The sequence below is a fragment of the Parambassis ranga genome, chromosome 21 (assembly GCF_900634625.1).
Source record: "Parambassis ranga chromosome 21, fParRan2.1, whole genome shotgun sequence".
NCBI lineage: Eukaryota > Metazoa > Chordata > Actinopteri > Ambassidae > Parambassis > Parambassis ranga.
Window position 1 is genome coordinate 3,300,626 of NC_041041.1, and position 27,303 is coordinate 3,327,928.

Sequence of the window (27,303 nt, forward strand, 5' to 3'; positions counted from 1 at the left end):
ATAAAAATGTAAACATAATTTTGAATGTGAAATATTCTTAATCAGTTAATTTTAAAGATAAATCTGAAAAAAATAAGCTGCAGAGCTGGTTTTTTTTTTGCCATTTTGAATTACACATCTGTTTTCATGTTGCCATGGAAACCACAATGACCTGAGAGGGCGCTGTGGAGTCGCTGTGGTTACCGCGGTGATGTCCGGTCACCAGGACACAGAGTGTCTTGTTGTTTGTCCTCAGATGCAGCTGCAGGACATCGGCATCTCGGCCTCGTCTACTTCCTCACCGTACAGAGTGATGAGCCTCGGATGGACCCTGAATGCACCACGGGTGGAGAGTCAGGTAAAACATGAGGGGTCACCATGGTCACGGCAGATGTTGTATAATATTTAAATGGTATATAGTATTTAAATGTAAAATAATGCAGCGGCCAAAAACACAAAATTTTGTTTTATTCCCAAAATGTTAAGTTTCTGTGCTCAGCGGCGCCACCTGCTGTTTAACCATCAAATTGGAACCAGGTCAGGCTTGATGACATAATGAGTGACCTCTTTACTCACTGCTCTGCATTTTTTTTGTCTTCATTTGTTTCAAAGGGAAGTGATCAAATATAATTATGGGATGTGACCCCGATCACTTTCTGATCACATAGCTGTCAGTTAATCAATAGTTGTGAGTAGTGTACTGATCAGATCGTATTTCTCAGTGTGATGTCACACCTGATGAGCACTTCGTTCGTGATCTCCACCAGCTCTCCGTCGATGTTCCAGGGGAAGGCGGCTCCCTCTGACTGGATGATGGGTGTGATTTTGGAGTCACCCTCATTGTTGCTCTCATCTTCCTCCTCATCCTCCTCCTCCTCTGAACAGCCTATCAGAGAGCGGGGTCTGACCTTCACTGCTGACACGGCGTGGGCTTCCACAAAGGAGAAGTTGAACTGCAGGCAGACAGTAAGTCAGACTGTGTGTGTGTGTACAACCATTGAGGATACTTTGGCTGCTCCTCACTTTTTAAAACCTTTAAAATGGCTGTTTGAAGGTGAACACGGTTAGGCTAAGGGCCCAGGCACTACATCCTCACAGAGTTAATGTGTCAGAGCTGATCTAAGGACAGGAAGTCTTAGGATCCTTGTAAAGCAGCTTGTTAAAGCGCTGCAGTGTCTGGCTTTCTTCCTGTTTATTCCTCTGCTGTACCACTGTGCAGCTCCCACAGGGGGCAGCAAAGACCAGCAGACGGACAGACAGACTGAGCACCTGTCTGTCCATCCCTCTGCTGGTTTTTCCTTCAGGTCTGTCTCTAAATAAAACTGAAAGGACTGATTCAGTGCAAAAACAACAGATGAAATCACACAAAGTACTTTTAAGGGCATGAATTAATATACTTTATGCTTTATTATGACAATATGGCTGCACTTTTTTTAGTCGTTTCTTGTGTAGTGTACACCGTGTCAACACGGGGCCAGGTGTAAGCACAGAAACCCTTACACTTAAATATTTAAGGGCTGTAGCTGGCAGGATACATAAGGCTGTGTCTGACCTCTTAAAGGACAGAGACACAGACTGGATGTTTGTGATGACTGTAGGTTCCGTTTTTCACCACCATGATTGACAGGTGTCGCTCGTCATCCATTTTGGGACTTGCGCCGCCACAGTTTTCGGTGGCTCTACTTGGACCTCGCCGGGCTCCTTAACAGGCTAAACAGGATGTAGGTCAGCCAGTAAACAGGCTGTTTACTCTTCAGGACAGCGAACGCCACAGTGTCAGTATATTTAGTAAGTGGGTTAGTGTGCGGTCTCTCAGGCCAGACCAGGCCGCACTGAACCAGGCTAATCTACTCGCTAACTAGTTTTTTCTGTCCTGTGGTGAGAAGCGGAACCTTAAGATGGCCAGTTTGGGAGTGACACAGTAACCCACATTCCTCAAACAGTTAACATCCGTTTAAACCTGAACCTATTACATATATTATTATTATTATTAATTCAGGCAATATTCAGCCTGTCCAACCATGTCTCTGCAGCTGCTAAATGATTTCAGATTATCGCAATAATCTGAAATTATAATCTCTAAATTACACATGCTGTCTGCAGTCCCTCCTGGGTCCTGCTCTCACCTGTCCACTGGAGCTGCTGTATCTCTTCAGGTGCTTGATGAACTCTGACCTGGACGTGTTTCCTACTGCGATCAGCGACGCCGTGCCATTGGCCACGCTGTCACAAACAGGAAGTGGCTGTTAGCAGTAGCAGAGACCACGATAAGAACACCACCGTGGTGCTGCACGTGGTGCTGGTGCGTACCTGGTGTTCGGCGCCAGGCCTTGGGGTGCGTGCGTAGTCAGACAGGGGATGGACATGATGCTGATGCTCAGGTACAGCCCCTCATTGGTCGTCCAGGACTCCGCCTCCTCTGCACAGTCCAATCAAAGAGAGACAAGGTAAAGACAGAATTGTTGACAAATACTAAAATCTGAAGGCAGATAAAAACATATGGCTCACCTGAGTCTGAGTCCTGGTCCTGGTCTCTGCAAAACAGGAGAATAAATTCAGTTCAGACTTGGAGCAGCTGTAATGATCACATCTGCTTATTAAAGTAGAAGGATAACTGTCTTGAAACTCACCTATGTCCAAACATTACACTGTTTGACTTCTTCACTGGTAAAAACGACAGCTGACAGTCCTCTGGTCTGAAGGAGACAAAGAAGAAGAAATGAGGAGCAGGACCGACCGTGTAGAACTGCTAATGCTAATGCCTATTAGCATGTTGACAAGTTTAAATATCCCCCGCATCATCACATAGTCTTAGAGAAAAAAAAAACACCTCAGTCTGGCCAGTGTCTTCACCAGAGCGTACTCTCGTCGCCTTGACGACGGCATCCACCTCTTCTTCTCTGCCCGTGCTAGACTCCGCCCGCCAAAGCCAAACATGGCGGAGAAACCGAATCGCACCAACTGACCGAGAGACGAGAAGCTGCACATGTCCACCTGCTGCTGGTGGCCTGCAGACACAGACATCAGCAATGTATCAGCAAACATTTAGAAGCCTCCACCCAAACGTTATAGAACAAAATCAATCAATCAATCAATATGTCTGATGCTGATGGAAGGAGTCACACAGCTCTCACACAGTTCTGTTTGAGTGCTTATGAAGATAGTTTGAAGGCAGTGAGTGTCGTGTTTTTGAGAAATTGAACATTTGAATTCAGGCGCCTCCTCCTCCTCCTGCTGCCTCTGTGTCCTCATGGATCCCCAGTGTGATCAGCCCTGGACGCCGAGGCAGCAGACGACTAAAACCGATGTCCATGTTCTCACACTAAAACATGGAGATTATCCTCAGAATATTCAGGCCTCCACCTCCTCAGAAGCTTCCCTTAGAGTTTATTTCCCTTTTCTTATTTTCTCCCAGCGCATCTGAACGCAGCACATGGCAAAAGCAGTAATTTAAATAAAAGTTAATCAACCAGATTTCTCCATCAGGACCATTCAGTGAGACGCTCGATCAGTTTTCAGATGGATACACACATGCTGTCACACACACACACACACACACACACACACAGTGTGCCATCTGGCCACATACCTGCTGTAACCTACTGAACTGCTGCCTGCCTGCCTGCCTGCCTGTCTCTCTCTCTACCTGCCTGTCTCCCTGTCTCTCTGCCTGCCTGCCTGTCTGTCTCTCTCTCTTTGGACAGAATCTGATTTCCTCACCATATGGCATGTTGTCAGCGTGTTTGTGTGTCTGTGTGTGATGTGCAGGATTGAAGCTGAGACGGTCAGTGTGTCACTGAGATCAAAGCTGCAGCGCTTCTTCAAGGTCCTACCGATTACTTATTTACAGCATAAACATCAGGTCAAAACAAACTGGTGCTACAATTTTACAGTATGTTTCTGTTTTTCCCTTTAAAGAAATAATGACGATAAAAAAATAATGTTTTAGTAAACATTGGGTATTTTTCCAACACTTTTAATGCTCTAATTCACTTGTATACAACTAATTTCACTATTTAAAAAGGCAGTTTATATTTTTTATGTTGTTTTCCTACACTTCCGTCTTGATGTAATACATAAAAAATCACATGTATATATGCTAGCTCTTATGCTAGCTGCTGAAGTTAAGAGTAGTTAGTTAGTAGAAAGACCACAGTCAATGACCGAAATTTAAATAATCTAGTAAACATTAGTTTAAAGTTAGAGTTAATAATAAAGCTAATAAAATCACAAAAAAAGAAAGTGAAGCAGAAATTATTTTTAAAAAGATTTAGAATCATGTCAGAGTTTGGTTACAGTTCAGAGAAAATGGCAGCGTTTACTGTTGCTAATGGCAACCGAGCGTTTAGCCAAGATATTCATGTCGGGGGTTGCCACATAGTGACTAAGATAAAGTCACAAACCTTTCTTTTCCAATTCATTTATGCTAAGCTAAGCTAAGCTAAGCTAAGCTGTCATGTGTAATATAGTTGGAAAAGTAAAGTCAAAGGCATGAAATGAGAATGTGGTCAGTTCTCTGTGATGCTACTACCTGTCAATCAGCTGGTAACTATAGCAACAGCAGTGATGTTGTCAGCAGTTAACTCAATGCGCTGATATCATATCATGTCGAGACACTGCGGGTGTTGTTGTGATCGTCCGTGGGAACAACTTCCTACCTGGGAGTTTTTAACTGTTTTCTATTGTTCAGGAATTAGTCTCGTTAAAACCTTTTCAGTACTCCCATCTGTCGCACACACACACACACACAGCTTCCAGTATTAATTAGTTATAATCAACCACTATCCCGCTGCAACCTGTCATTCAATTGGTCGGCTAGTTCACCTCAGTGTATGTGAAAGGGGGCGGGGCCACAGAGTGCGGTGTAACCCTGTGATTTAGAGTGAAACTGATCCTGCTGTTAGACATCTGTCCGCTCACTCCCTCACAGTCCAGTCACGCCGTCTGTCTGCAGGTCCGTTTGTTCTCAAACTGTCCCTGCCGCTGCACCGACAGGCTGTCAGCCAATCACAGCCAAGCTGGGCAAGAACGCGCACTCCTATTGGCTGCCTGTAAGATGCCTCAGGTAACTTAAATGACCCAATAGATGTATTAGAAGTAGAAGTCACCCAGCACCACCCCCTACACTATAGATCTGAAACAGGTAGATCCCACTGATGGTATCATTATTATTACTCTCTTAATCTGTTCTTATAGACCTAAAGGTCTAGAATAATCCCAGCTGTCATCTGTAACAGGTAGGACTCATCCAAGCAGTGTGGCTATAGATCTATGATAATTAGAACAGATCCAGAACAACTAGACCCTACCGAGCACGATGTGGAGGGCTGCAGTGACTGGATCTCTGACTCCATGAACAGAACAGGAAACCACATCTGTAGACCCTGTAAACAAACAAACATGAACACAGTTACCAGAGTCCAGCGTGTCCAGCTGTCTTTACATTACACTGATGGACGTCTTCTGTCTCACCAGCAGGGATGATTCCTAATGGGAGCACTGGCTGCACTGGTTTTTCTGGAGAGTCTGCATCCAGCTGGGCCCTGAGGACCAGAGCATGACACAGCTCTGCCACCGAGCCGTCCCCACCGACGCACACCACCCTGAGGGACGGAGTGAGACAGACCAGCGTGAGGACAGAAGGACAGGTGGGCACATGTCTCAGCCTTTTATAATGAAGACAGAGGACATTTTATTTTGAAAGGCTGCCGGTGACCTCTCAAGTTTTTTTAGGGGTTGAAGGGGTTACAGACTTGATTTTAGATTTTTTTTAACCCTCTATGTTTCATTTGTCTTTTGGTCCATGTTTGGTCCACATCGGAGATGTGTGATTTGTCTTATTAAAGAAAAAGTGAGAAGGTGCATCTTCAGAGTTCATGTTTGCCGTAAATGGAAGGTAAACAGACTCCACCTCCTCCCCCTCCTCCACTTCCTCCTCTTGTGTATGGGATTACCTGGAGCTCTGGTCGCCACGGTGACAGCCAGCCTAATTGGCAAATGTAGGTTTCAACCAAATCCTCACCAGCGCAGCCTCACACACACACACACACGCTCAGCAGCTAGCTTAGCAACGCTGAGCTAATCTGCTCTAAGCACATTAAGCTTTATGAGGGCTGAGCACAAAAGCTGCTTACACACCCACACACACACACACACACACACACACCGACACGCATACACACCATCACAGATAGAGTGATGAGTTTGATCAGTGCTTTTGTTCTTGTACTGAAGGTGTTTTATGAGCATATGAGTTCTTTAATGTTACATCTGTTTTTATTTCACCTGTGTGTGTGTGTGTGTGTGTGTGTGTGTGTGTGTAAGGATGATGTCACAGTTCGGACACCTTACAGTTATCTACACTCAACATGTCAGTGTGACATCACATCATGTACAAGTTTAAGTCTCAGACATCTTAAAATCAAGCAGCAACATTTAGGGCTGAGTAATGAAGCTTGTAAAATAAGTGTGATAAACTGCAGTTCCCTGCATGGCCTCTGGAGGGCTGACTCAAAAAGTGAGTCAATCCCTGTAGACTTCCATGTTAAAATGTCTGGTACAATAACTTCACCTCTATGTCTCCATCTTTATTTATGGTTTAATCAAATTTTGGTGCTAAACTGGATTAATTACATCTGCTTGTTTCAGATAACCTTAAAGTCTCAATTTAATCTCTGACTGAATCTAATTTGAGAACACAAATCTTTCCCTTCATCATGATGTCCTTTGAACCTCAGTAAAAGTTGTAAAGTAGCTGTTAAATCAAGATAAATGAAGATAAACAAGACCTTTTGTACTAAAATGGCAGGTTAGTTATGTGGCAAAATATAATAATATGTATTTTCAAAGACTGAGAGACAACAAACCCATCATATTCATCCAGTTTGCATTCCTTCATCACTGACAGAGCGTGGCCCTTCCTCTCTGTTACTGCAGACAGACAGGTAGAGAGAGAGAGAGGGGAGGAAAAGGAGAGTTAAGCAGATGGAGAGACATTGAGATGGACGGAGATAAAGTGTTCATGCTTGTGTGTGGTCAGATGTACACAGAGTGTGTGTTCGATGACTGCCAAAAAAAAAGTGGGACAACGGATATCACACCATCTGCTGAGAGGAAGAGGAATGAGGAGGGAGAGGAGAGGAGAGGAGAGGAGAGGAGAGGAGAGGAGAGGAGAGGAGAGGAGAGGAGACAGAGGGAAGGGGGGAGGAGAAAAGGAGGTGACAAGGCAAGGGAAGAGGAAAGGAGAGGAAACAAGGGGAGGGGTTTTTTTCCTGTCACAACAGATGGACTAAGCTCCGCCCCCTGTATCAGGTTACCTAGTGACTAGGGACTGCCATTAACTCTAACCTTTGGACCTCCTCCGCACACACACTTCATATCGTCTTCTCTGATGTCAATAACATTTTTTGAACCTCTGCCACTGATCACATTAAAAATACTTTTTTATTCTTTGTGTCACCTGCAGAACAAACTCACCGGTGATGTCAGTGCGGATGTCGGCCATCTTGAACAGAGGAGCCACATGTTCTCTGTAGATGTGAACGGCCTCCTTTTTGTGACTGCTGGGGTTGATGAACACCTTCAGATACTTGGGACGACTTCTGAACCCTGCACACACACACACACAGCTAAGAAATGGTCTGCACTTTGCCACGCTAGCAACATGTTATAAATATCCCAACAATGGTTATTTTTTGTGTTTTGTAAAGACATTCGTGGTCCTCAGAAGATAAGCTGTTAGCAGTCTGTTAGCATGCTAACAAACATCTTAGCACTTCCTGCTCCATTGTCCGGAAGTCACAGGGTTTTTGGTTTGAATAAGTTTGACACAAGCAGATTTTTCCCTTTTATTCTTCATTTTTCTTGGTTGCTAATAGGGATGTCCCGATCCGATCATGTGATCGGAAACCGATTACGTGATTTCAGACTTGATTGGAATCGGACATTACCTCCCGATCAGGACTCAGATATATATTTATTATCGAGACCTTGATGTGCTGTGTGTGTGAAATCTCCTAGTGTGGCCACACACACAGGTTTTGTCGCAATGAGTGCCTTTATAGAAAGTATCGGATCGGGACTCGGTATCGGCAGATACTCAAAATCAAATGACTCAGACTCGGACTCGAGGGCAAAAAAACCTGATCGGGACATCCCTAGTTGCTAACAATTGGACTAGGAAATGCGACATCATGTGACTATGCTGCAGCTTATTAATAATGTAACATCTGGTCGTCATATTTAGGCTTTAGAAGATCATAAAAGCTTTTGTTTATTTTCTACAGCAATCCAAACAGACAATGGAAGAATCCCACTGGCTGTTTGTGGAGGGTTGGGTAGGGTCTACAAAATATATACTGATTTCCTCCTGCACTGATATCACACCTACTTGACAGCAGTGTGTTAAAATGATCACAATGGTAGCATGTGATGTAAAGCTTTCATCACTCATAGTGCTCTGGAGTTACAGGTCTCACTCTCCCCTGCAGTTCTGCCTGTGATTGATGAATTTGACGTGTTAGTTTAACAGATTAGATGCTTTTTATTCGTTTTATATCACATGTAAACAGAATATATTTTGGTTTTAGTTGAGTGACTTTGAATAACATCCACCATGCACCAATAGCTCCCTGCTTTGTGACGGGTTCAGACCGCAGAGTGCTTGTTTCTCACCTTTTCTTTAGACTATATGTGCACATAAATAGTTAAAGTGTAGTGCACACTGTTGCTGGTGCACAACTTTGTTGTTCAGGGAGTGTGTACAGATGACACACCTGTATATTCTGTGTTTTACCCTCAGTAGGTGGCCTGTGGTAACATATTGTATATAACATATAACATATAACATAAATAATATCATTTACATCTCCAACACTGCTTGATAGAATGTGTGTAGTTCAGTTTCATAGTATTGACTTTAAGCTACACACACACACACACACACACTCTGACCCCCTGTACAGCTCATCATTAGGCAGATTTAGAGACCGCATTATGAATCCCCACAGACCAGCTCAGATCAATACACACACACCAGCTCCATTATCCAGCTCATTACTATAATCTGCTCCCAAAAGGCTGTGACCTCGCCCTGTTAATGACCCCACACACACACACACACAGTGCGCCTCCTGCCATCACTCCACCCCACGGCCCGGACCAGGTTCACCAGGGTTCCTGTGAGGAGCCACCCGACACCTCCAAACCACCCCGGACCCCCAGCATTACCAGAAGCTCCGCCCCCACAAAGTCCACTGCAGGATTTAATAAGAAGAGAGAGGAGAACTTTACAGCAGACCAGAGGTGGGAGCCAGAAGAGTACCCCCTGGTTATTGGGATGCATGTAGGCACGCATACACAGCCTTGAATTCTCTGCCCCAGCAGTGATGGCAAGCCTTCCATGGCTATGTGATGCAGCCACATGATGCTTCCACCACCATGCTTCACAGGTAGGACAATGTTCACACAAAGCCAGCACACAAAGTTCTGATGATGTATCAGTGATCTTTGCTAGTAGTTTGAAAAATAACGTCCCTTTAATAAAGTCAATCTAAACTAATCTGGGCAGCAGTGGTACAGCAGGGTTGTCCAATAATCGGAAGGTGGGCGGTTCGACCCCAGCTCCTCCCTAGTCATTGTTGTGTGTCCTTGGGCAAGGCACTTTACCCACGTTGCCTCCAGTGCACTCACTCACTGGTGTATGAATGTGTATGAATGAATCGGCAGTGGTCGGAGAGGCTGTAGGCGCACCTTGGCAGACACGTCTCCGTCAGTCTCCCCCTGGGGAGCTGTGGCTACATCTGTAGTTCACCACTGCCACTCTGTGTGAATGTATAATGCATCTGTAAAGCGTCTTCGAGTGTCCTAGAAAAGTGCTGTATACGTTCGATGCATTATTATTATTATTAATAATAATCTAATCTAATCTAATCTTTCCCATGATGCCGAGCTGTCACTTTGAAAGGTAAAGCATTCTATTAATGTTATTAGTTGTAGTATATCTGTTCATAGAATTCATGTTTAAAACATGTAGAAATCTTGGTTACATCTGTCCTCTCATGGCTGGTGATGCTCTCTCGCCCTCTCTCTCTCTCTCTCTAACACAAGGTCTCACAGGAGATGATGTCATTCACGCTGCTGATATTTGTGTGTGAAGAAAGGCCGGCGGACACGTCGATGTAAGGAGGTCAAGCCTCCATCAGATCATCTCGCAGCCTCGGGATCAGCAGCGGGTTGCTATGACGCTGCCGGAGCGTTGCCATGGTAAACAATCCCAGTGTTGTCAAAAAGGGAGTGTTAAGTTTCGGACTGGGGGACTTACTGTAAGACTGGGCCGCCGAATGTTTTTGACAAAAACAGGTTGTGTTTGAGGTCAGCGGGGGGCGGGGGGTAATCTAAGCTTTTAGACATCAGCCTTTATCTTGATGTTTTTCAAACGATTAGTTGAGTTATCTGATTCCATGAATAATGAACATTTTGCTGGTTTGAGCCTGCTGATCACAGGGTTGGCGGTTCAATACCAGGCTCTGCTCGTCCACGCACAGTGACCTCGGGCCGCATGTATTTATTTATTGTCTCAAGTGATGTTTGACTTGTATTAAAAATGCACCATGCGAGCATGTGACCTGTACACTAACTGTGTGGGTGAGTAATCAATGTGTGCCGCCGCGCAATAAAAACCTGCTTCCTGACAAACTAATAAACTCTCCGACCTGAATATGAAGGAGAGGCAGACAGGGTGGCAGGCTTCTCCCATCAAGTCGCCATGGTCGCAAGTTAATATGTAAACACAGACCTGCACACACGGATGTCTGACGGACCATAAAGCTGTTTGTAGACACATCCTCCTCGCTGCAGGTAAAAGACACAAAGTCAGCTTCACGTTAGACCTTATACTTATTTTTAAAAAATATAGCAGCAACTATTTTGATATGAATCTATATTTCATATATTGAGCTGATAACTTTAAGGATCTTTTTAGGGTTTTAGAACACAGTGATTTTACAGATCAAGGAAATAATAAAGGATTCGTTATATTCTGTAGAGCACCCAGAGAGCATCCAATAAATGAAGGCTGTATTCCTCGCTGCAGTGGTGCAGGTTCAGTTCCAGCCTGCAGCCTCTGCTGCATGAAGTCCTGTCTCTCTACTTAGCACTGTTAAATAAAGCAAAGCAAGTTGTTTGTGCGAGTCTTCGTGGGATCATGGGATCCAGAGTTTACTCACTTTCCATTGACTTTCTATTGGAAACACAATGTAGCCCATTCAGGTAGCATTGTATTGTGATGGATTAAGATTAAATGGATGCATCTGCACCATCCTTCGGTGTAAACCAAGGTAAAATCTTTGGTGTGTGTTGATGTATCAGCTTTTTAGTTAGTACAACAAACATGGTTAAAAGGCTGAATTTGAATTAAAAAATCCTATGAGACTCTGTCGTTTTGATCTTATGGCACCCTCCACAACGACCCGTCTGACCCCACTGTGTGTCACCGTGGACCCACAGTAACAGCTCTGTAAACTTGGCATGGGATTGACAAGACAATTGACCTGGGAGGAGTCGCACAGGCACCTGGTGTCCTGGGCGAGCTCGGCCCGGTCGTCCCGTGAGTTCCGCCGCCGCCGCCACCGGCCTGTCAGTCTGTTGTACTGTTAAACAACTGCAGTCAATCTCCTCCGCAGTGTGACTGCGTGTGTGAAGACGGACTCTATACAGCGTCAACGCTGGCCTTTTGTCAGTCTGACTGCCATTCAGTGTCTGTGCTGCATTCTGCAGCTGCTTCACACAGCGAATGGCACAGAATAACACTCTGGAAACAGGAAGTGTCTGCTCTCTGCTCGCCATTGTGCAGCTGACTGTTTGGACCTGGAGGTTAAGAAGTGGCGGTGGTGTCTGCGGCGGCGGGACTGCCCGCTCAGCGATGCCACGATTCGCACAACAATACGCTTTTTACATTGACCCCTGCCTGGAAAATAGGCTTAGTGTCCGCGGAGCGACCGACTGTGTTTACCTTTCACACACACACACACAGAGGCTCCTTAACCGCGGTGTGTAAAGTCACAAAAGCCGTCAGAGCTTGATGTGCAGTGTGACCACTCAAGCTGACACGCGACCTGCGAGCCATTCATGTGTGTGAGTCTGAGGCCAGAGCGACCCACTTGAAGAAGTTGTGACTTTGCTGCAGGGCCTCATGGGTAATCTGGTTTGATGGACGGGTCGGACGGACAGACAGACAGGTGACCGGCGATAAGGCGTCAGACCGATGCCATGGTGACGGAGCGAAGGGTGCGTGCGGGTGACCTTTGACCTCCACCTTTTAAGGAGCGCTTGTAATGTCTCTGTTGGAGTCGGCTGGACGAACAGAAGAGAGCCAGTGTGAAGCGACTTAAATCCATACACCAAGCACGCACGCTATTTCTATTGTGCGTTAACTGTCAGCTGGGGACCGCCCACTACAGTGCACCTGGGACGCCGGCGTCTGGGAGCTCTGCTGAATCTCTGCAACCTTATAGAAGTATGTTAAATATACGAAATCTGAACACACATTCACACTGTTTATCAAGACAAGCTGCAAAGTCAGTCCTCAACCTGGTAGATTTAATCTAATATTAACGCTCTGTTAACAATAATTGTGTTTATTTGGTGAAAATCGTGAGAATTTGGTGAGAATCGCCGTCGATTCACCCTGAAAGGATTAGAACTGAAACAAATGTGCAGCGATGAGAATAATAAATCCACTTTGTGTTGTTTCTTGTGAACTAAAAGTGAACCTGCCGCACACACACGTGTTCATGTAGACAGTATTCCAGCTAATCTGTCCAGCAGACAACATGATTCAACTGCTGACAGCACGTTCCTGCTGAATGTGTGTGTGTGTGTGTAATCGGTGTGTCTTTGTTCCTGTGGATTAGCAGATTAGCTCTTCTGTCTGATGTAACTCTGACTCACCTCATTAATCTGAGTGATGAAGAGGAGGATAGAAAACAATTACATTTTAATCTGAGCAGCTGAACCCTGGAATGTCTCAGAGCGTTAATGGAAGTCATCAATATATATGTTCACACATGTGTGTTGTGACTCAGTCAGAAATGTCGTCCAGCTCATGTTTTCCATGTTTACCATCCTGTCTCCAGCAGGTTCCCAATCCAGCTCCTCCTGAGGGATCCCTAGCTGCTCCCAGGAAATCCAGGAGATGTAAGATCTCCAGCAGGTCCTGGGTCAGCGTTGTGGTCTCCACCCAGATGCTGGTGCCTCTTTAAAGGGGGGGCATCCTAACCAGATGCCCGACCTATGTACACTAACTTTTCACTTAATCTAGAGAGTAGGTCTGATCAACCTGTGGATATTCAATAATTTGTGATTTCAGATTTCATGACCATGGGTGGTGCACGCCTCTTCAGCAGCCATATTTATTTGCTATGTCTGTTAGTTTAAGTACAGCCTGCAGGCCAGAACCAGCCCTCGTGTCCTAAAACTTGATAAAAAGCAGCAAAGCTTTTGAGCGACACCACACGTTTCCCTGTCGACTTCTCTTAAACACACATTTCTGGCCCGATTTCTAGACGTTTGGGATTTGGTTCTTCCATCCATCCATCTTCTCTTAACCCGCTAGGGTCACAGGGGCTGGAGCCTATTCCAGCTAGCTTTGGGTGAGAGGCGGGGTACAACCTGGACAGGTCACCAGTCCATCACAGGGCAACACACATACCATTCGACCCAACAGACACACACCTCAAACAGGTGTGGACGCTCCCAGCATAAGAAGAAGTAAACAGTAAATGAATGTAAACAGCAAGTGACTCTCACAATGATGAAAATGTAACAAAGGTATTTATAATTGTTGGACAAAATTAAAGCCGACCTGCTGACAAACTTCAGCTTTACTTCAACCTCATGGTGGCGATTCAGTCACTGCCTGCTGTGCTACTTCAAGGCTGACCTACACCTTCCAGTAATTCAACAAGACTAGCTGAAAAAAAACAAATATATATATATTATATCTCCCCATCCATCCATGTCTATCTGGTGGAGAGATGCTAACAGTGCTAGTGCTTATTATACCAGCATTACTCAGCTGTGTGTGTGTGTGTGTATAATCATCTTACTGTATGACACTCACAGAGGTAATGACTCATGTTTCCAGGCTTTCAGCTGTTATGTAACACAAACTGCCAATCTTCCAGTCACCCATCAGAGTGAGAGGCGCCACGTGAGGTCAAACAGGGCTCCTGGACTCAGCCCTCATGGTCTGTTTATTACACTGTTTATTACACTGTTAATCACATCTATCACGTGTGATGTGAATGAACGCCTCTGAATGTGTGTGTTACCTGTCAGCAGCTCCTTCAGAGTGTTGTACCAGGTGTGTGTGTGTTCAGCGGAGGCGTTGTGGAGGTGCAGCGTGTCCTCCTCCAGCCTCCTCCCTCTCCGCCTGCAGCAGAAGAGAGCCACGCCGAGCACGGCTCCGCCTGACTCCTGGCCCGCTGCTCGCCGCCGCTTCACCTTCACCGCCAACACGTCCTGCAGCAGCAGCACGCCCGGCTCAAGCGTGCTCGCCTCGCCTGCGGAGAAAGGTAGAATTAACGCACAGCACCTGAAGACAGCGTTGATGTTTAATACACAAGAGCCAGGCCACCAGATTCCCACCGCTTCCTAGCCTTTATGCTAAGCTAGGACACCAAGAACACCGAGTTAACCATTTTACAGTGTGTTCATATTATTTTGTCCACCCCCCCTCATGAAAATATGAACGTACCACACCACTGCTGGTTACATAATATAATTTACTGAGTCATTAATCCATTGATCAGCAGGACGCACAGCCGCACCTGTCAATCAAACAGCATAATCAGGGATGAATTCTGAAATCTGATTGGTCCACATCAGATTAATCATTCAATCCCAATCCTGTGAGGATGCTGTCAGCAGACTTGAGACATTACACTCACAGTTAGATAACACACACACACACACACACACACACACACACTCATCCATACCACGTTTCTTCTTAATTAACTGAGCTGAAGTGTTGTAGCAGGCTGCGCTGGCCACAGGTTCTCCTAGTGGCCGACAGTGGTACTACAACTAAAAAAACAACTCCTCAGTTATGATTGTTTCGTTTTTTAAAAAATATTTGTAGGATGCCCAGAACTTTTGTCTGTGCAGCAGGAGCTAAAATGCTAAAGTTCACAAAATAATTCATAATAATTAGAATCTAAAATATAAAAAAATTAACTATACAGTCCATCAGTGAGGGATCTGAACCTTGTATTTCCACAGCAGCATTTTTTGGAGCACACTTTGCTTAATATAATTTTCTGAAAATATATATACAATTAATAAATAAATACAATCTCTACTGCTAAGTAAGCCAGCAGATTATTTCTCCAAGAAAATAATAACATTACATACATGTTTGTGTAAAGCTGACGTGGGAAAAACTGGCTTCATGTCGCAGCAGGTGGACAAACATGCATGTGAAAAAAAACAAACTCCATAATGAGATACGTTAATCCTGTTTAATCATCTGAGATTATTTTAAAAACAATATTTACCCAGACAGATTATAATCAGTGTGATTAATAAATACTGTAAAACACTGCAGGATGTGTGCAAACATACAGGCAGAAACAACCTAATAATACAAATAATACAAATATAAATGTACCTAATTTATTATTTAATGACTTTATTTTGATTGTAAAAGCACCGAGCTGCTGCTTTGCCAACATTTACAAAGTGACAATAATCAATAATATTGATGGTAAAAAAAAAAAAAGAAGGAACATCCGAGCACCTGCGACATAAACCCGGAGTAAACAGCTCAGCGCGGACAGATCCATCAGGTTATAAATGATGATAGCTGATTAACCCCCTCCTCTCTGTATGAAATACCCTCCTGCTGTTATCAAACACCAACTACCCCCAAAACACCCACCCCTCTTCCTCCGGAGAGGCCAGCATCCATATGTCAGGGTCACAGTGTGTGTGTGTGTGTGTGTGCAGAGCTGGTCTGTGTGTCTGTCGGTCCAGTTAATTTTTCACATATTGAAGTTGTATTCAAGCTTTAAACACTCAAACACAGATCTATGTTACTGTAAAGCGGCTACAAAAATGCTCTGAATGCTAACAAACCGATCAATATCCAACAGTGTGTGTGTTTGTGTTCAGGTTCTAGTCTTTCTAATAACATGTCAGCTACACAAATACACACAAAGAAGGTCCACAGTTAAAAAAAACGTAAGTGAAAGAAAAGAGAGCCACATTTTCCATCCACCCCAATGAAGATGACTCTGATCTGAGCTGACAGAACCTACAGAGCCGCCGCACACACACACACACACACACAGGTTGGTTCCAGATGGAGATGAGTTTCCCATCATGCCCTCACAACCCACTGTGCCAACACACATACACACACACAGTAATAAATAAATAAATATACTGTGTGTGTGTGTGTGCATACTTTAAGCATAGTCTGTTCATTAATACATTACAAAGACTAAAAACATGAAAATCTTGATAACAATTGTTATAGGTGTAGGGATGGCTCTCACACACACACACACACACTCTGAGGCAGTCCGGTCTCATGGTGACCCAGCCATGTGGTCACTGCGGGGAGTTATGGATCATACACACACACACACACACTCTGTGTGCCTCCATCCCCTCAGAGGACATCACATTAATTGTATTTATTTCCTATTATTCTATCTTTATTGATTTATGTTTTGCACACTGTGGTGTTGTGAGTCCCCAAAATGACCAGAGATGTATGTCTCTCTCTCTCTCTCTCTCTCTCTCTCTCTCAGTGTCACTGATCATGTAAACTGCTCTGATACAGATGATTGATTGTACATTGATTATTTGTTGTCCCTTCACACTTCTCACTGGTTCTGGATTCCTCCAGAGATACTTCACTGCCTGCAGGATTTCTCAGCACGACACATGGAAATGGCCTCTCTGTCTTCCTTTTCCTGTCTTCCTTCGTAGCAGCTTATATATCCCAGAACTTTACGCTTGCCTACAATGACCTGAGAGTGTTTACTGTCATTTTTCCAGTGTTAACTTTTTTATGTGTTTGTATAGAAGGTCTCATTCTCACCACTTCTTTCCACCAGTATGTCAGTTTATTGTGACACCCCTGAAACACACTTCACAGCCCGTTAGCACAAAGCGCTGAAACGCTTTGGAAGAATCTGAATTCTCTCATTTTGCTGCATGTTTCTGCACAAGGAAAACACGCGTTATGTCACGTCTCACCTCGCTGACAGACACACAGACAGACCGAGAGACGGAATGAATTCATGTGTACAAATAAACAACAACAGCTGATCCATTTATATAGAAATATCTAATCAACACACACAGCTGACAGGCTGGATGTGTGTGTGTATGTTTGTATGTGTGTGTGTTAATCTCCTCACACTGAGAGACTCTAATAACCCCCCATGGGCTGAACCAACTGCTCTCTGCTACTGCCAACACACACACACACACACACAGTGCTGGCTTAATGACATTACCTTGGATGAAATACAGCAAAACAGATTGGCTTCAACCACACACACACACACACACACACACACACAGACAGAGTGAATTTACACTTTCATCCCGCTTCACTAACCAGTTCTGTCTGAATGGATTTCAACCAAAAATCTAACACACAACAGGACATCAGCAAAATAACACCACAACATTACCACAACACGAGTAAAGCAGTCTGTCAGCCAGAAGCAGGGGCTGTCAAACTGGCTTTAAAGTACAAACTAAAACTGTGATGGAGATGGAGGCGGCCTGTGATGGAGGCTGTAAGGGTGGAGGCCTCCATCCTCAGGGCCATCAGCTGGACGACCCCCCTCAGATATTTTTCACTGATGTACATCTATCAATATTAGTTTTTCGGCCAAGTTTAAGCTTCCACTGCACGGCCTCTGCTGCATGTAGGAATCTGGTGTTTGCTGTAAAGGGTTAACTTTTCCCATAAAATCTGATTTTTCAATCAAATTAGCCCTACCTTAAATAGTTTGGGCGTGATGAATGTCTAAACATTGGCTAAAACCAATAAAAGCAAAGAGTTGTCCAACTTCTCTGCATCGCTGGTCTGTATGGAGAGCTGATATTTGATACAGTTATAATATGTCTCTGCCAGGAAATACCACCAGTATATTTATATCTTGCAACAAAAGGCCACAGGAGGTCTTTTACTATGTCGTCTTTCACAATTTTTACGAAAACGTGCTATATTCAAAGCCATATTCGGCCATGTTTACAGTAATCCAGCGCCTTCATATCTGATATCTGGTGACAGTTTTGGTGCTAAGCTTAGTTAATAAGTTGTGTATTTAAAAATAGTTAATAGTCAATATAACCCAGACTCATGCATTTTAATCATAATATAGCAAGAAACATGTACACACAATCTGTGTGTACATGTGTCCATCTGTATTATAACGATCTCGTTGTGACATTGGTGTATTATTATTATTATTGGAAAACTACACATGTTCAGTCATTATGGACGTGATCCTACAAAGCTCCACCTTGCAGATGCAGTTGCACAAAGTGCACAATGTTCCTGAACTTTGTATGATTGTGTTACCATTTGAAAAATTATTTTGTCCTATGACTGATGCGCAACTCATTACATCATCACCTCCAGAAAACTGACGATTAGTTCAGCTCCACATAGAGAACCGTGATGATGTCACCAACTACTAATCAACAAATACATTTGTTGGCTACTGTGGATGTAGTTCTTGCAAAATGTAAGAGATGTGTGTGTTTTCTAATCATTTCATCTGTACGCATGTGAAAGCCGCATGAGAACAACTGTGCATCTTTGGTGTTCACTGCTGTCATTTAAAGGTCGGGTAGGAGATTTTGGAAACTCAGTGAGAGTCAGCCAGATTTTGAAAGTAAACACACGCCCCTTTCTCTCGGAGCTCACCCCGAAGCCACGCCTCCCAACCTGTCTGTGACTTCGGCCATCATGCACGTACCTCTCTGGTGCGCGCAGAGCAGGAAGAGAGTGACAACCAGCCAATACTCCGTGCAGGGTCCACCCAGAGGATTGGCTGATGTTTTTAGAATTTATAGCTTCCACAGATGATTCATATTCTTCGTTTTAAAGCGAAACTGCCGAACTAATCGGTTGCTATCGGATTGTAAAGAGAAGTTACAGTAATTTAACAAAAAGTGCATCAGATTGAAATCTCCTCTCACCTTTAAAGAGGACAAAATGACACTTATTTAAACTGTTTTCATGTAGAAGGGAAAATATCAGTTTGTCTGTTTGGCAAATGTTGATCTGATTTATGTTCCCGCCATCTACAAAGAGCAGAGCACAACATGTGTGTGTGTGTCTGCCCAGATGTCATCTTTCAGGTGGTCTCAACAAGACTGAACTTCTCCATTACAATACCAGCTGCCAACACACACACACACACGCAGGCACAGTCTGTTTCTCTCTCTCTCTCTCTCTCTCTAACACTGGCAGGAATATGATCGCCATGACAACCCATCACCATGGTCACTGACCTGTAGGCGTCTCCGGCATGATGGGGGTCCAGGTCAGTCTGGTTCGGGTGAGCAGAACATCGTGACTCTTCTTCCCCAGTTTAAAGATCCCACGCAGCACAACACACTCACTGACACACAGCAAGACACACACAGATCATTTCAACCAATCAAGACGTCATTTATCAATGTGACTGGTTTTATCATTAACATTGATTTGAACAGGTTGTATCTCTTTACACAGCTAAGGTTACAGAGGGCTCTCAGGCTGCAGGTCTTTCTCATCATCAGTGTGCTGAGGGGGCGGGGCATACATACAGGAAGTGATCCTTTTTTTATCAACAGTGTAAACTGGCAGCGGCCATTTATGGAATATGTCTGAATATGTCATCTTATACAATCTGTAGAATATCAACCACAACATTGTACATGTGTGCTACATGGTGAGTCTTCTTCTGTGGTTTAATAGTAACCACGTTACAAAGTGGTAACATGTTAACATGTGACTCTTATCCACAGGCTGGTGTGTTCATATCAGCAGCTCCTGCTGCAGGGCTTTTACTTTGAAAGGGTCTGCTGTGGTGACCATGGAGCCGGTGTAAACACAGCTCCTCTCTCCTCTTACGAACCTTTCCGCTGGGTTCTGTGTAGAATCACCACTCACCTCTGCTCCTCCTCTTCCTCCACCTGCTCCTCTTCTTCCCGCTTCTCCTCCTCCTCCTCCTCCTCCTCCTTCTTCCTCCCGCTCCGCTTCTCTTTCCTCATCTTCTTCTTCTTCTTCTTCTTCTTCTTCTTCGTGCTTTCTCTCTGCTCCTCCTGCAGCTCCTCCTCAGGCTCCGACATGTTTACCGGCGAAGAAACAAACAAATAAACAAACAATCTCGGCGCGTGTGAGTTGGTTCACTCACTCACAAACATGCTGTAAGCTGATCACGGTGTATTTCCGGGGTCTCGTCGCTATGGAGACAGGCTGCGGCTTTACGGGAGCTCAGGCACGCGGGCAGATACGTCGGCCGTGCGCGGCCCCAGGCGGGAGCGCGCAAAGAATGAACCCTATCAATCAGTTAATTGATACGTAACTCGATCAGTTTGTCATCGATTATTATGCAGTTTGATTGATGGTGCACATTTTTTTTTCCTTTGCATGGTGAGGGAGTCAGGAAAGAGCCGCCATCTTTTAATGGAAGATTTGTTCTGCAGGTTAAACATTATTATAGCTACATATATTATTATATGTATAATTATATATTATTATACAGTTATTCATGCAAGATAAACACCACTCTAACAGTGTATTATTATTTACATACATTTAGATTTTCAACAGTGATTCTACTGTTGAAGGCAATTTGAATATCTACCTAAAAAGACACATTAACAGTAAATTAAAACTACCTGACTCAGCTGTTTACCTATTCACACCTAGTTTAAACTGTAATGCTAACTGTTGAATTGTGTCCATATTTGTTCATATTTAAACATCAATATACTGAAGAAACTCGTCATCATTTTTATTTTAATGTCTGTGTAAACCATAAAAAATTTGGGTAAACCTTAAAGCGGCTCGTTTAGTCAGCTGTAACATTATTATATAAGTGTGTAAAAGACTCGATGCTGCCCCTTGTGGCCAAACAGCATACACTACAAAGTACCAGTCACCCATCAGTTTAGCTTAGCTTAGCATAAAGAGTGGACACAATGGGATTTACCACTGTAACATGTTGTGTTCGAAATTTACACCTGTATAAAAGCAAAATCACAATCTCGATTTTGTGTCCAGTTCAGGTGTGATATCGTTTTCAGATGTGAACCCAGTGTGGGTGAATCTGTTGTGGTGACCAAAGGCGAGCTGTGTGTGTGTAAACCCTCCGTCATGTCCGGACCCAGTTTATCTCACCGAACTGAGCGTGAGGCATCACTGCTGCTGTTGCTATGGCGTGCTGCAGTTTTTAATATACCTTAATTACTGTCGAGGTGTGCGTCCTCAGCCACGCTACATGACTTAACAGACACCTGCTAGCCAATCAGCGAGGAGGGTGACTGCGGTGTAAATACCATATTAAGAGCTGCAGCTCACACACACACACGCACGCACGCAGCGTGAGTGTTGCTGACAGATGGCGGAGTTTAAGCTGCATTAATCAGTGTTATGATCAGCCAAGAGACTGAAACACAAAACCACAATCACAAAGGCTGCAGCTAATACTATTATTACTGGTAGTACCGATACTATTCTGAGCGTCATGTTATTATTCATGTGTTATTTCCCTGTGTGCAGGTTTGGATTTTTTCAGGGACGTTGTTATGAGGATGCACTCTGTGTTTCCTCTACAGTGTCTGCTAGTCCTTTAAAAGAAGCTTTTGTAACATTCTGGTCTAAAACCAAAAACAAAATGCATGAATTAAAATAATAAATGAATTAAATAACTTGATATTTTTGCTCCATGCTAATATGCTAATGTTGTAAGTGAATCTCAGTCAGTCTGACTTTCTCTCATTATTATTCCACTTTAACAGGGAAGCTAAATGGTGGGATATGGCCACCATATTGTCCCTGTTGACTTCTACACACACACACACACACACACAGCAGGACAGTGTGTGTGTGTGTGTGTGTGTGATTGTGTGTGTGTGTGTGTGTGTGGAGGGGGGGCTCTCATGCATAAACGAGATCATTTTCATAAATTAAAATCTTGCCTGCAGAACGAACATCTGTGCCCTTCACACACACACACACACACACAGCGTAATCCTGGTTTTGTCCTTCAGACGCTGTGATAGTGTCGTTAACAGAGTTATCTCTGTAAGGAGAGATGATGTGTTTTCTCCTCATGTGTTCAGCGTCATAATCTGGAGCGAGTTCTTCACTCTTTGAAGCGTCGGGTCTGGTTTTTTTGCTGACCAATGAATCCACAGCTGCTTCTCAGAATCCTGTTAAGGTCTTAAGAGTTTTAAAAAAAACTCAGCGGTGTGTCTACTCGACCTAAAAAAACAAGCCTAAAGGTGCTTATGTAATTATCACCCTTCATCAGACTTTACAAATATTTAACAAGTAGAGTAGCTAGGCGTCCGTACAGCCTGAGTGCTTAATGCACTCCTTAGTTTAGTCTGTGGGACGGGTCCCTGCTGCAGACGTGTTCTGTTGTGTGGTTGCAGATGAACAGAGTCTCTCAGGTGGATCACATTGATTTCCTTTTAATAAAAGGCCTTTATAAACATCTATCTTATAAAATATGAACAAGAGTCACATGAAATGTCAACAGAACGCTACAGAACATTATAAAAAGCAAAAAGTAAAAACCACATGAACACCATGAACACTGCGGCCCCACGTGGCCCAGCTCGGCCCAGCGTAGCCCAGCTCGGCCCCATGTGGCCCAGCATGGCCCAGCTCGGCCCAGCATGGCCCCATGTGGCCCAGCTCGGCCCAGTGCGGCCTCACACACAGACCCAAAAAATAGAGAAATCTTTATTCTTTCAACATTTGGAATCAACAGCTGAGCGTCGCTCAGGTTTTAACAAAATTGCATAGTTTACTCCAGATTATTGCTCATTGATTATTGATTATTTTTAAGTGACAATGTGGATAATAATGAGACATTCAAAGAGTGTCCCCTGCAGGATGAAGCGCTACAAAGAAGGCGACATCATCAGCGTGATGTCGCCGAAGAGCAAAACAGAAAGAAGAAGAGCGAGGACAGACAGAGAGATGAAACGAAACGAGTACACATGGCTGTCTGTCTCTCCACATAACGGTCTTTCTGTCTTCATCAGTCTCTCAGCCCTGCGGCCTCTTCCTCAGGAGTCGTGGAAGATGGCGTTCAGCTGGGCGTTCATCAACCGCTCGTGGTGCGAGTGTCCATCAAAGCCCATCATCCCGTCCACCTGCAGTTCACCGCACCTCGGGTTGGGCCCCCCGCCACCGTAGATGGGGGGGTGTCCTCCGCCTCCGCTGTAGTGTACGCTGAAGGAGAAGCTCTTGTCGTAGTCGGCGGCGGTGACGGCCTCGTGCTTGAAGGATGAGGAGAAGTTCCCGTTGATGCTGAGAGGCGGACTGAGGGGCGGATCGAACGACGGACCGTCTGACACCAGGACGCCATCAAAGAAGGGCTCCAGCGGGCCGTAAGGTTGACCTTTGACCTGGTGGAAGATGTGGGAGGGGTCCATAGTGCCGTAAGGGGGGCTAGGCAAGCCAGGCGTCAAACCGGGGCTCTGATAGGAGAAGTGTCCAGGATAGGCAGTGGCGCCGGCAGGAGGGAGGTGAGCCGGGAGGTCGGGCGTCTGCTCCGGCAGGAAAGTGCGAGGGTTCAGCTGCAGGCAGCCCGCCACCAGGTTAGTGGTCGGCTGAGACAGACCTGAGAGGACGGAGTCGATGATCAGTTAAAGCTTATTGATCTTATTGAGGTCAGGCTGAGGCTTCGGGTCTGGCGCTGTTCTTACCTTTGCAGAGAGCCTGCACGAAGCTCATGAGGTCGGGCGCCTTGCCGGAACGCAGGATCTCGCTCAGGGCCCAGATGTAGTTCTTGGCGAGGCGGAGCGTCTCGATTTTGGAGAGCTTCTGTGTTTTGGAGTAACAGGGGACGACTTTTCGGAGACTCTCCAGAGCGTCGTTCAGGCCGTGCATGCGGTTCCTCTCCCGGGCGTTAGCCTTCATCCGGCGGACCTTAAACCTGCAGAAAGTTAGGACACAGTTAGCATGTTACCGATGTCCGTATTCTGAAGGAATATGAAGGCAAAGTTAGCACGTTAGCAGACAGCTTTTCTACCCTATGCACCCACAGCACCCACAGCTCAAAGTACAGGGAAGTTAATGTAGTTATGCAGGAACGCACTGATGCAAATTTTAGGAATTTAAAGATTTTGAATATACAATAGAGCTTACACTGTTGATTTCTAAAGTGTCAGACTCTATCTGTTTACTGAATGAGGCCACTCTAGTCCACCACAGAGCAGCCGGTGCTGTCTGAGGCCTGAGAGGCTGAATCCACAGAGAGGTTTTAAGAGGTTCAACTGTATCCTCCTGTGAGCTGGCAGGAAGTGATCAGAGCGGAGGTTATCACTGGTCTGGGGTCATATCTGTGGTGACGGAGCATTCTCTGTCCGGCCTCCACCTCCTCTTTGGCCTCACCGTAGGTTACATCTGGTGCTGAGCAGGTGGTGTACAGTGACGGTTGTTTGATTTTTGCTAAAGCGACACTATGTGAAACTGAAATGTGAGGCTTGGAAACATTTTAGTCGTCTTCTATCCCTCAGGTTGTGATTTTTTTTCTCCTTCAGAGGAGCAACCATCCAGCTCGTGCATCACATTCATTCCGCTCCTCAGAGGATGAACCCTGTTGATTTTAACCCTTTCATCTTGTGCCAGGAGGAGAAAAATTAAACTACCTCTGCAGTCGAGCCTTTGTCATCTTCTTTTTCTTCGGCCCTCGTCTTTTGGGTTTGTTTTCGCCGTCCTCCTCCTCCTCCTCTTCCTCTTCCTCCTCATCGTCGTCTTCCTCGTCGTCCTCCAGATGGTGAAGGGGGTCCTCCTCCTCCTCTTTCCCTCCTCGCTCTGCCTCCCTTCCTGCAGGGCTGTGGAGCTCCTGCTGCTCCTCGGACTCCACTGACACCTGCTCCTCCCGCACAGACCTGGTCATGATGCTGATTCTCTGAAAGACGGAAGAGAAGGATTCATTACAGGCAAATCCAGACACAGGTCACAACACCACCGTCATGTTTTATAGAAGAAAATTATTAATAACACTTTAAAGACGATGATCTTTTCTAATTTTGTGTAACATTTTAATGATTTTTAAAATATTATTATTTTGTAAAATTCTCAGCAGGTATCAAACTAATTTTATTTTAATTTAAACACAAAAAACACTTAGTTAAGTTATTACATGTAAGTATTTACAAGAAAGAAAGAAAGACAAAGATCGAAATGCTACAACGTGGAAGATGTTTCAGTTTGCGCGGCACACGGATCCATCAGAACCGAAAACATTCTGTTAAATTAGGCGAAGTGTTCGTGGTTTGTTCTGTTGCGGATAAAAACTTTAACAAAACAAAACAACAAAACCGAAATTAATTTAATTTATACTCATCAAATGTACACACACACACAGCTCGGGGATTTTTTTAATTTAGAGGCTTCATTTGTATAAAAACCAAAATCGCAAATTACGAAACTTCAGTCACTGCTTTGAATCGCGAAATTAATAATTAGGATTAATTTCTGATTGGCTAAAAAAAAACGTGTTCTACTTTTACATTAAAAACAAAATGACGGCCTGCAGTTCGTTCTGTTTATTTTAGTAGCAGAGAAAAATATTTTAAAGAAAATCCCACACTTACTTATTCAAAGTAAGCTTCATAATAATAATAATAATGATGATGATGATGGTACAGTAATAATAATTATTATGGTTGTTTAATATATTTATAATATGGATTTAGGTCTATAACATCTGTTTCTTCCCGCTTTCTGCTCCATCAGACAGACAGGTGGGCAAAAACTTCAACCCATAAAAACTAAATAAAACTAAAACATTTTTAAAATGTAAGATTTTCTATTAATACTCGAATATGTAGATAATAACAAAATAAAATTATATAGAAACTGAAAATAAAATAAAAAGAGGAGCCGGACTTGATTTTAAATGAATTCGAATTATTTCCTGCGGCTCTTGATTTATTGTGATGAGATAAATTCAGATAATGATGGTAAATTATTACTGAATTATCACTGATAGATTAATTCGTAATAACGCAGTAATAACTAATGAGAGTTTGTATTCTGACCTTTCACAGAGGCGCGAGGAGGCAGACACGGGATGAAACTATCCCCCACATTGATTATTAACCGTTAAAAAGAAGAAACAGATTCCTACCTGTTGTAATAAGTTGATGTCCGTCAGATAGCACGCATCCCGCGCGCTCTTTCTGCGTGTCCGTGCGTGACTGTGCGTGATCTGCAGTGAGCTTTCTGAGGTGTGTGTGTGTATGATGCTGCCGCTTTTATACTCAGCACACACACACACACACACACACCCAAGAAGGGTTGGGGGGGATAATTAGCATATCCAGGCCCAGCCCTCCCGGCACGCGCCATATGGTGCTTACGTCATTAAAACGGCCCCGGGGATCACGTGACAAATCTTCCATTTGTATCGGCCAAGGAGTCTCTCTCTCTCTCTCTCTCTCTCTCTCTCCCTCTCTCTCTCTCTTTGTGAGGAAAGTTGACCATCTGTCGCCTAAAAAAATAAAATACGCATGCGCACACAGGAGACACTCCTGGAAGGTGTGATGTGGTGCGTGTGATGATATTTGAAAATGATGCGCGTTCTGAAACAGAAGAAGACGATGTGTGATGAAGATGCTGATGATGCAGGTGACACTGATAATGATGTGTTGCTGATGAAGAGGATGGTGATCGTTTGATGATGATGACACTAATGATGAGGAAGACAATGATAAAGATGATAAAAGCACAGTGTAACCGATGAAGATAATCATGAAGCTGATGATGACATGGTCGACAGTGTTAATTATAACAGGTTAATTGTGATGAAGGTGATGAAGAGGAGGACACTGATGATGATGAAGGTAGTGATGGCAACAAGACACTGATTTTGATGATGATGATGATGAGGATTATCCATTTAATCCATGTCAGATATTAGATTAAAAGAAGTTTTTAGCCACTCAAAGCTACATTTCAAATAACGGCACCCTCTAGTAGATATGAAGGGAGTGTTGTTACCATGACAACAAAAGTCCACTCTAGCGCTAAGATGTTTTATTTTTCTGTTTTTA

The 27,303-nt window shown here is 44.2% G+C and overlaps 2 protein-coding genes across 2 annotated transcripts; both read right to left on the reverse strand.

The window, feature by feature from the left end:
• Positions 1-83: 83 nt before the first annotated feature.
• Positions 84-20,420, reverse strand: cerkl (CERK like autophagy regulator). Its single transcript, XM_028394003.1, has 14 exons — positions 20,171-20,420; positions 19,528-19,637; positions 14,310-14,540; positions 7,456-7,587; positions 6,846-6,909; positions 5,452-5,582; positions 5,289-5,363; positions 2,810-2,987; positions 2,610-2,675; positions 2,477-2,513; positions 2,290-2,396; positions 2,106-2,202; positions 715-932; positions 84-310 (listed from the first exon to the last, which is right to left on the reverse strand). The coding sequence occupies exons 1-14, from the start codon at positions 20,347-20,349 to the stop codon at positions 232-234; spliced, it is 1,704 nt and encodes a 567-aa protein (XP_028249804.1). The 5' UTR covers positions 20,350-20,420; the 3' UTR covers positions 84-231.
• A 2,618-nt stretch (positions 20,421-23,038) lies between these two features.
• Positions 23,039-26,465, reverse strand: neurod1 (neuronal differentiation 1). Its single transcript, XM_028393849.1, has 4 exons — positions 26,379-26,465; positions 24,892-25,154; positions 23,947-24,176; positions 23,039-23,861 (listed from the first exon to the last, which is right to left on the reverse strand). Exons 2-4 carry the CDS (start codon positions 25,140-25,142, stop codon positions 23,305-23,307), a joined length of 1,038 nt encoding a protein of 345 aa, XP_028249650.1. The 5' UTR covers positions 25,143-25,154; positions 26,379-26,465; the 3' UTR covers positions 23,039-23,304.
• Positions 26,466-27,303: the final 838 nt, after the last annotated feature.

Excerpts from the sequence above, each read along its gene's own strand:
- cerkl (XM_028394003.1), bottom strand. The coding sequence starts at position 20,349 with ATGTCGGAGCCTGAGGAGGAGCTGCAGGAGGAGCAGAGAGAAAGCACG. Across the intron at positions 2,988-5,288 it reads AGCCCTCCACATCGTGCTCG|GCCACCAGCAGCAGGTGGAC; the intron begins GTAGGGTCTAGT and ends CTGTGTCTGCAG. Across the intron at positions 2,203-2,289 it reads GGCCTGGCGCCGAACACCAG|CGTGGCCAATGGCACGGCGT; the intron begins GTACGCACCAGC and ends TGTTTGTGACAG.
- neurod1 (XM_028393849.1), bottom strand. The coding sequence starts at position 25,142 with ATGACCAGGTCTGTGCGGGAGGAGCAGGTGTCAGTGGAGTCCGAGGAG. Across the intron at positions 24,177-24,891 it reads ACAAAGGCTCGACTGCAGAG|GTTTAAGGTCCGCCGGATGA; the intron begins GTAGTTTAATTT and ends AACTTTCTGCAG. Across the intron at positions 23,862-23,946 it reads CGTGCAGGCTCTCTGCAAAG|GTCTGTCTCAGCCGACCACT; the intron begins GTAAGAACAGCG and ends CCGTCCTCTCAG.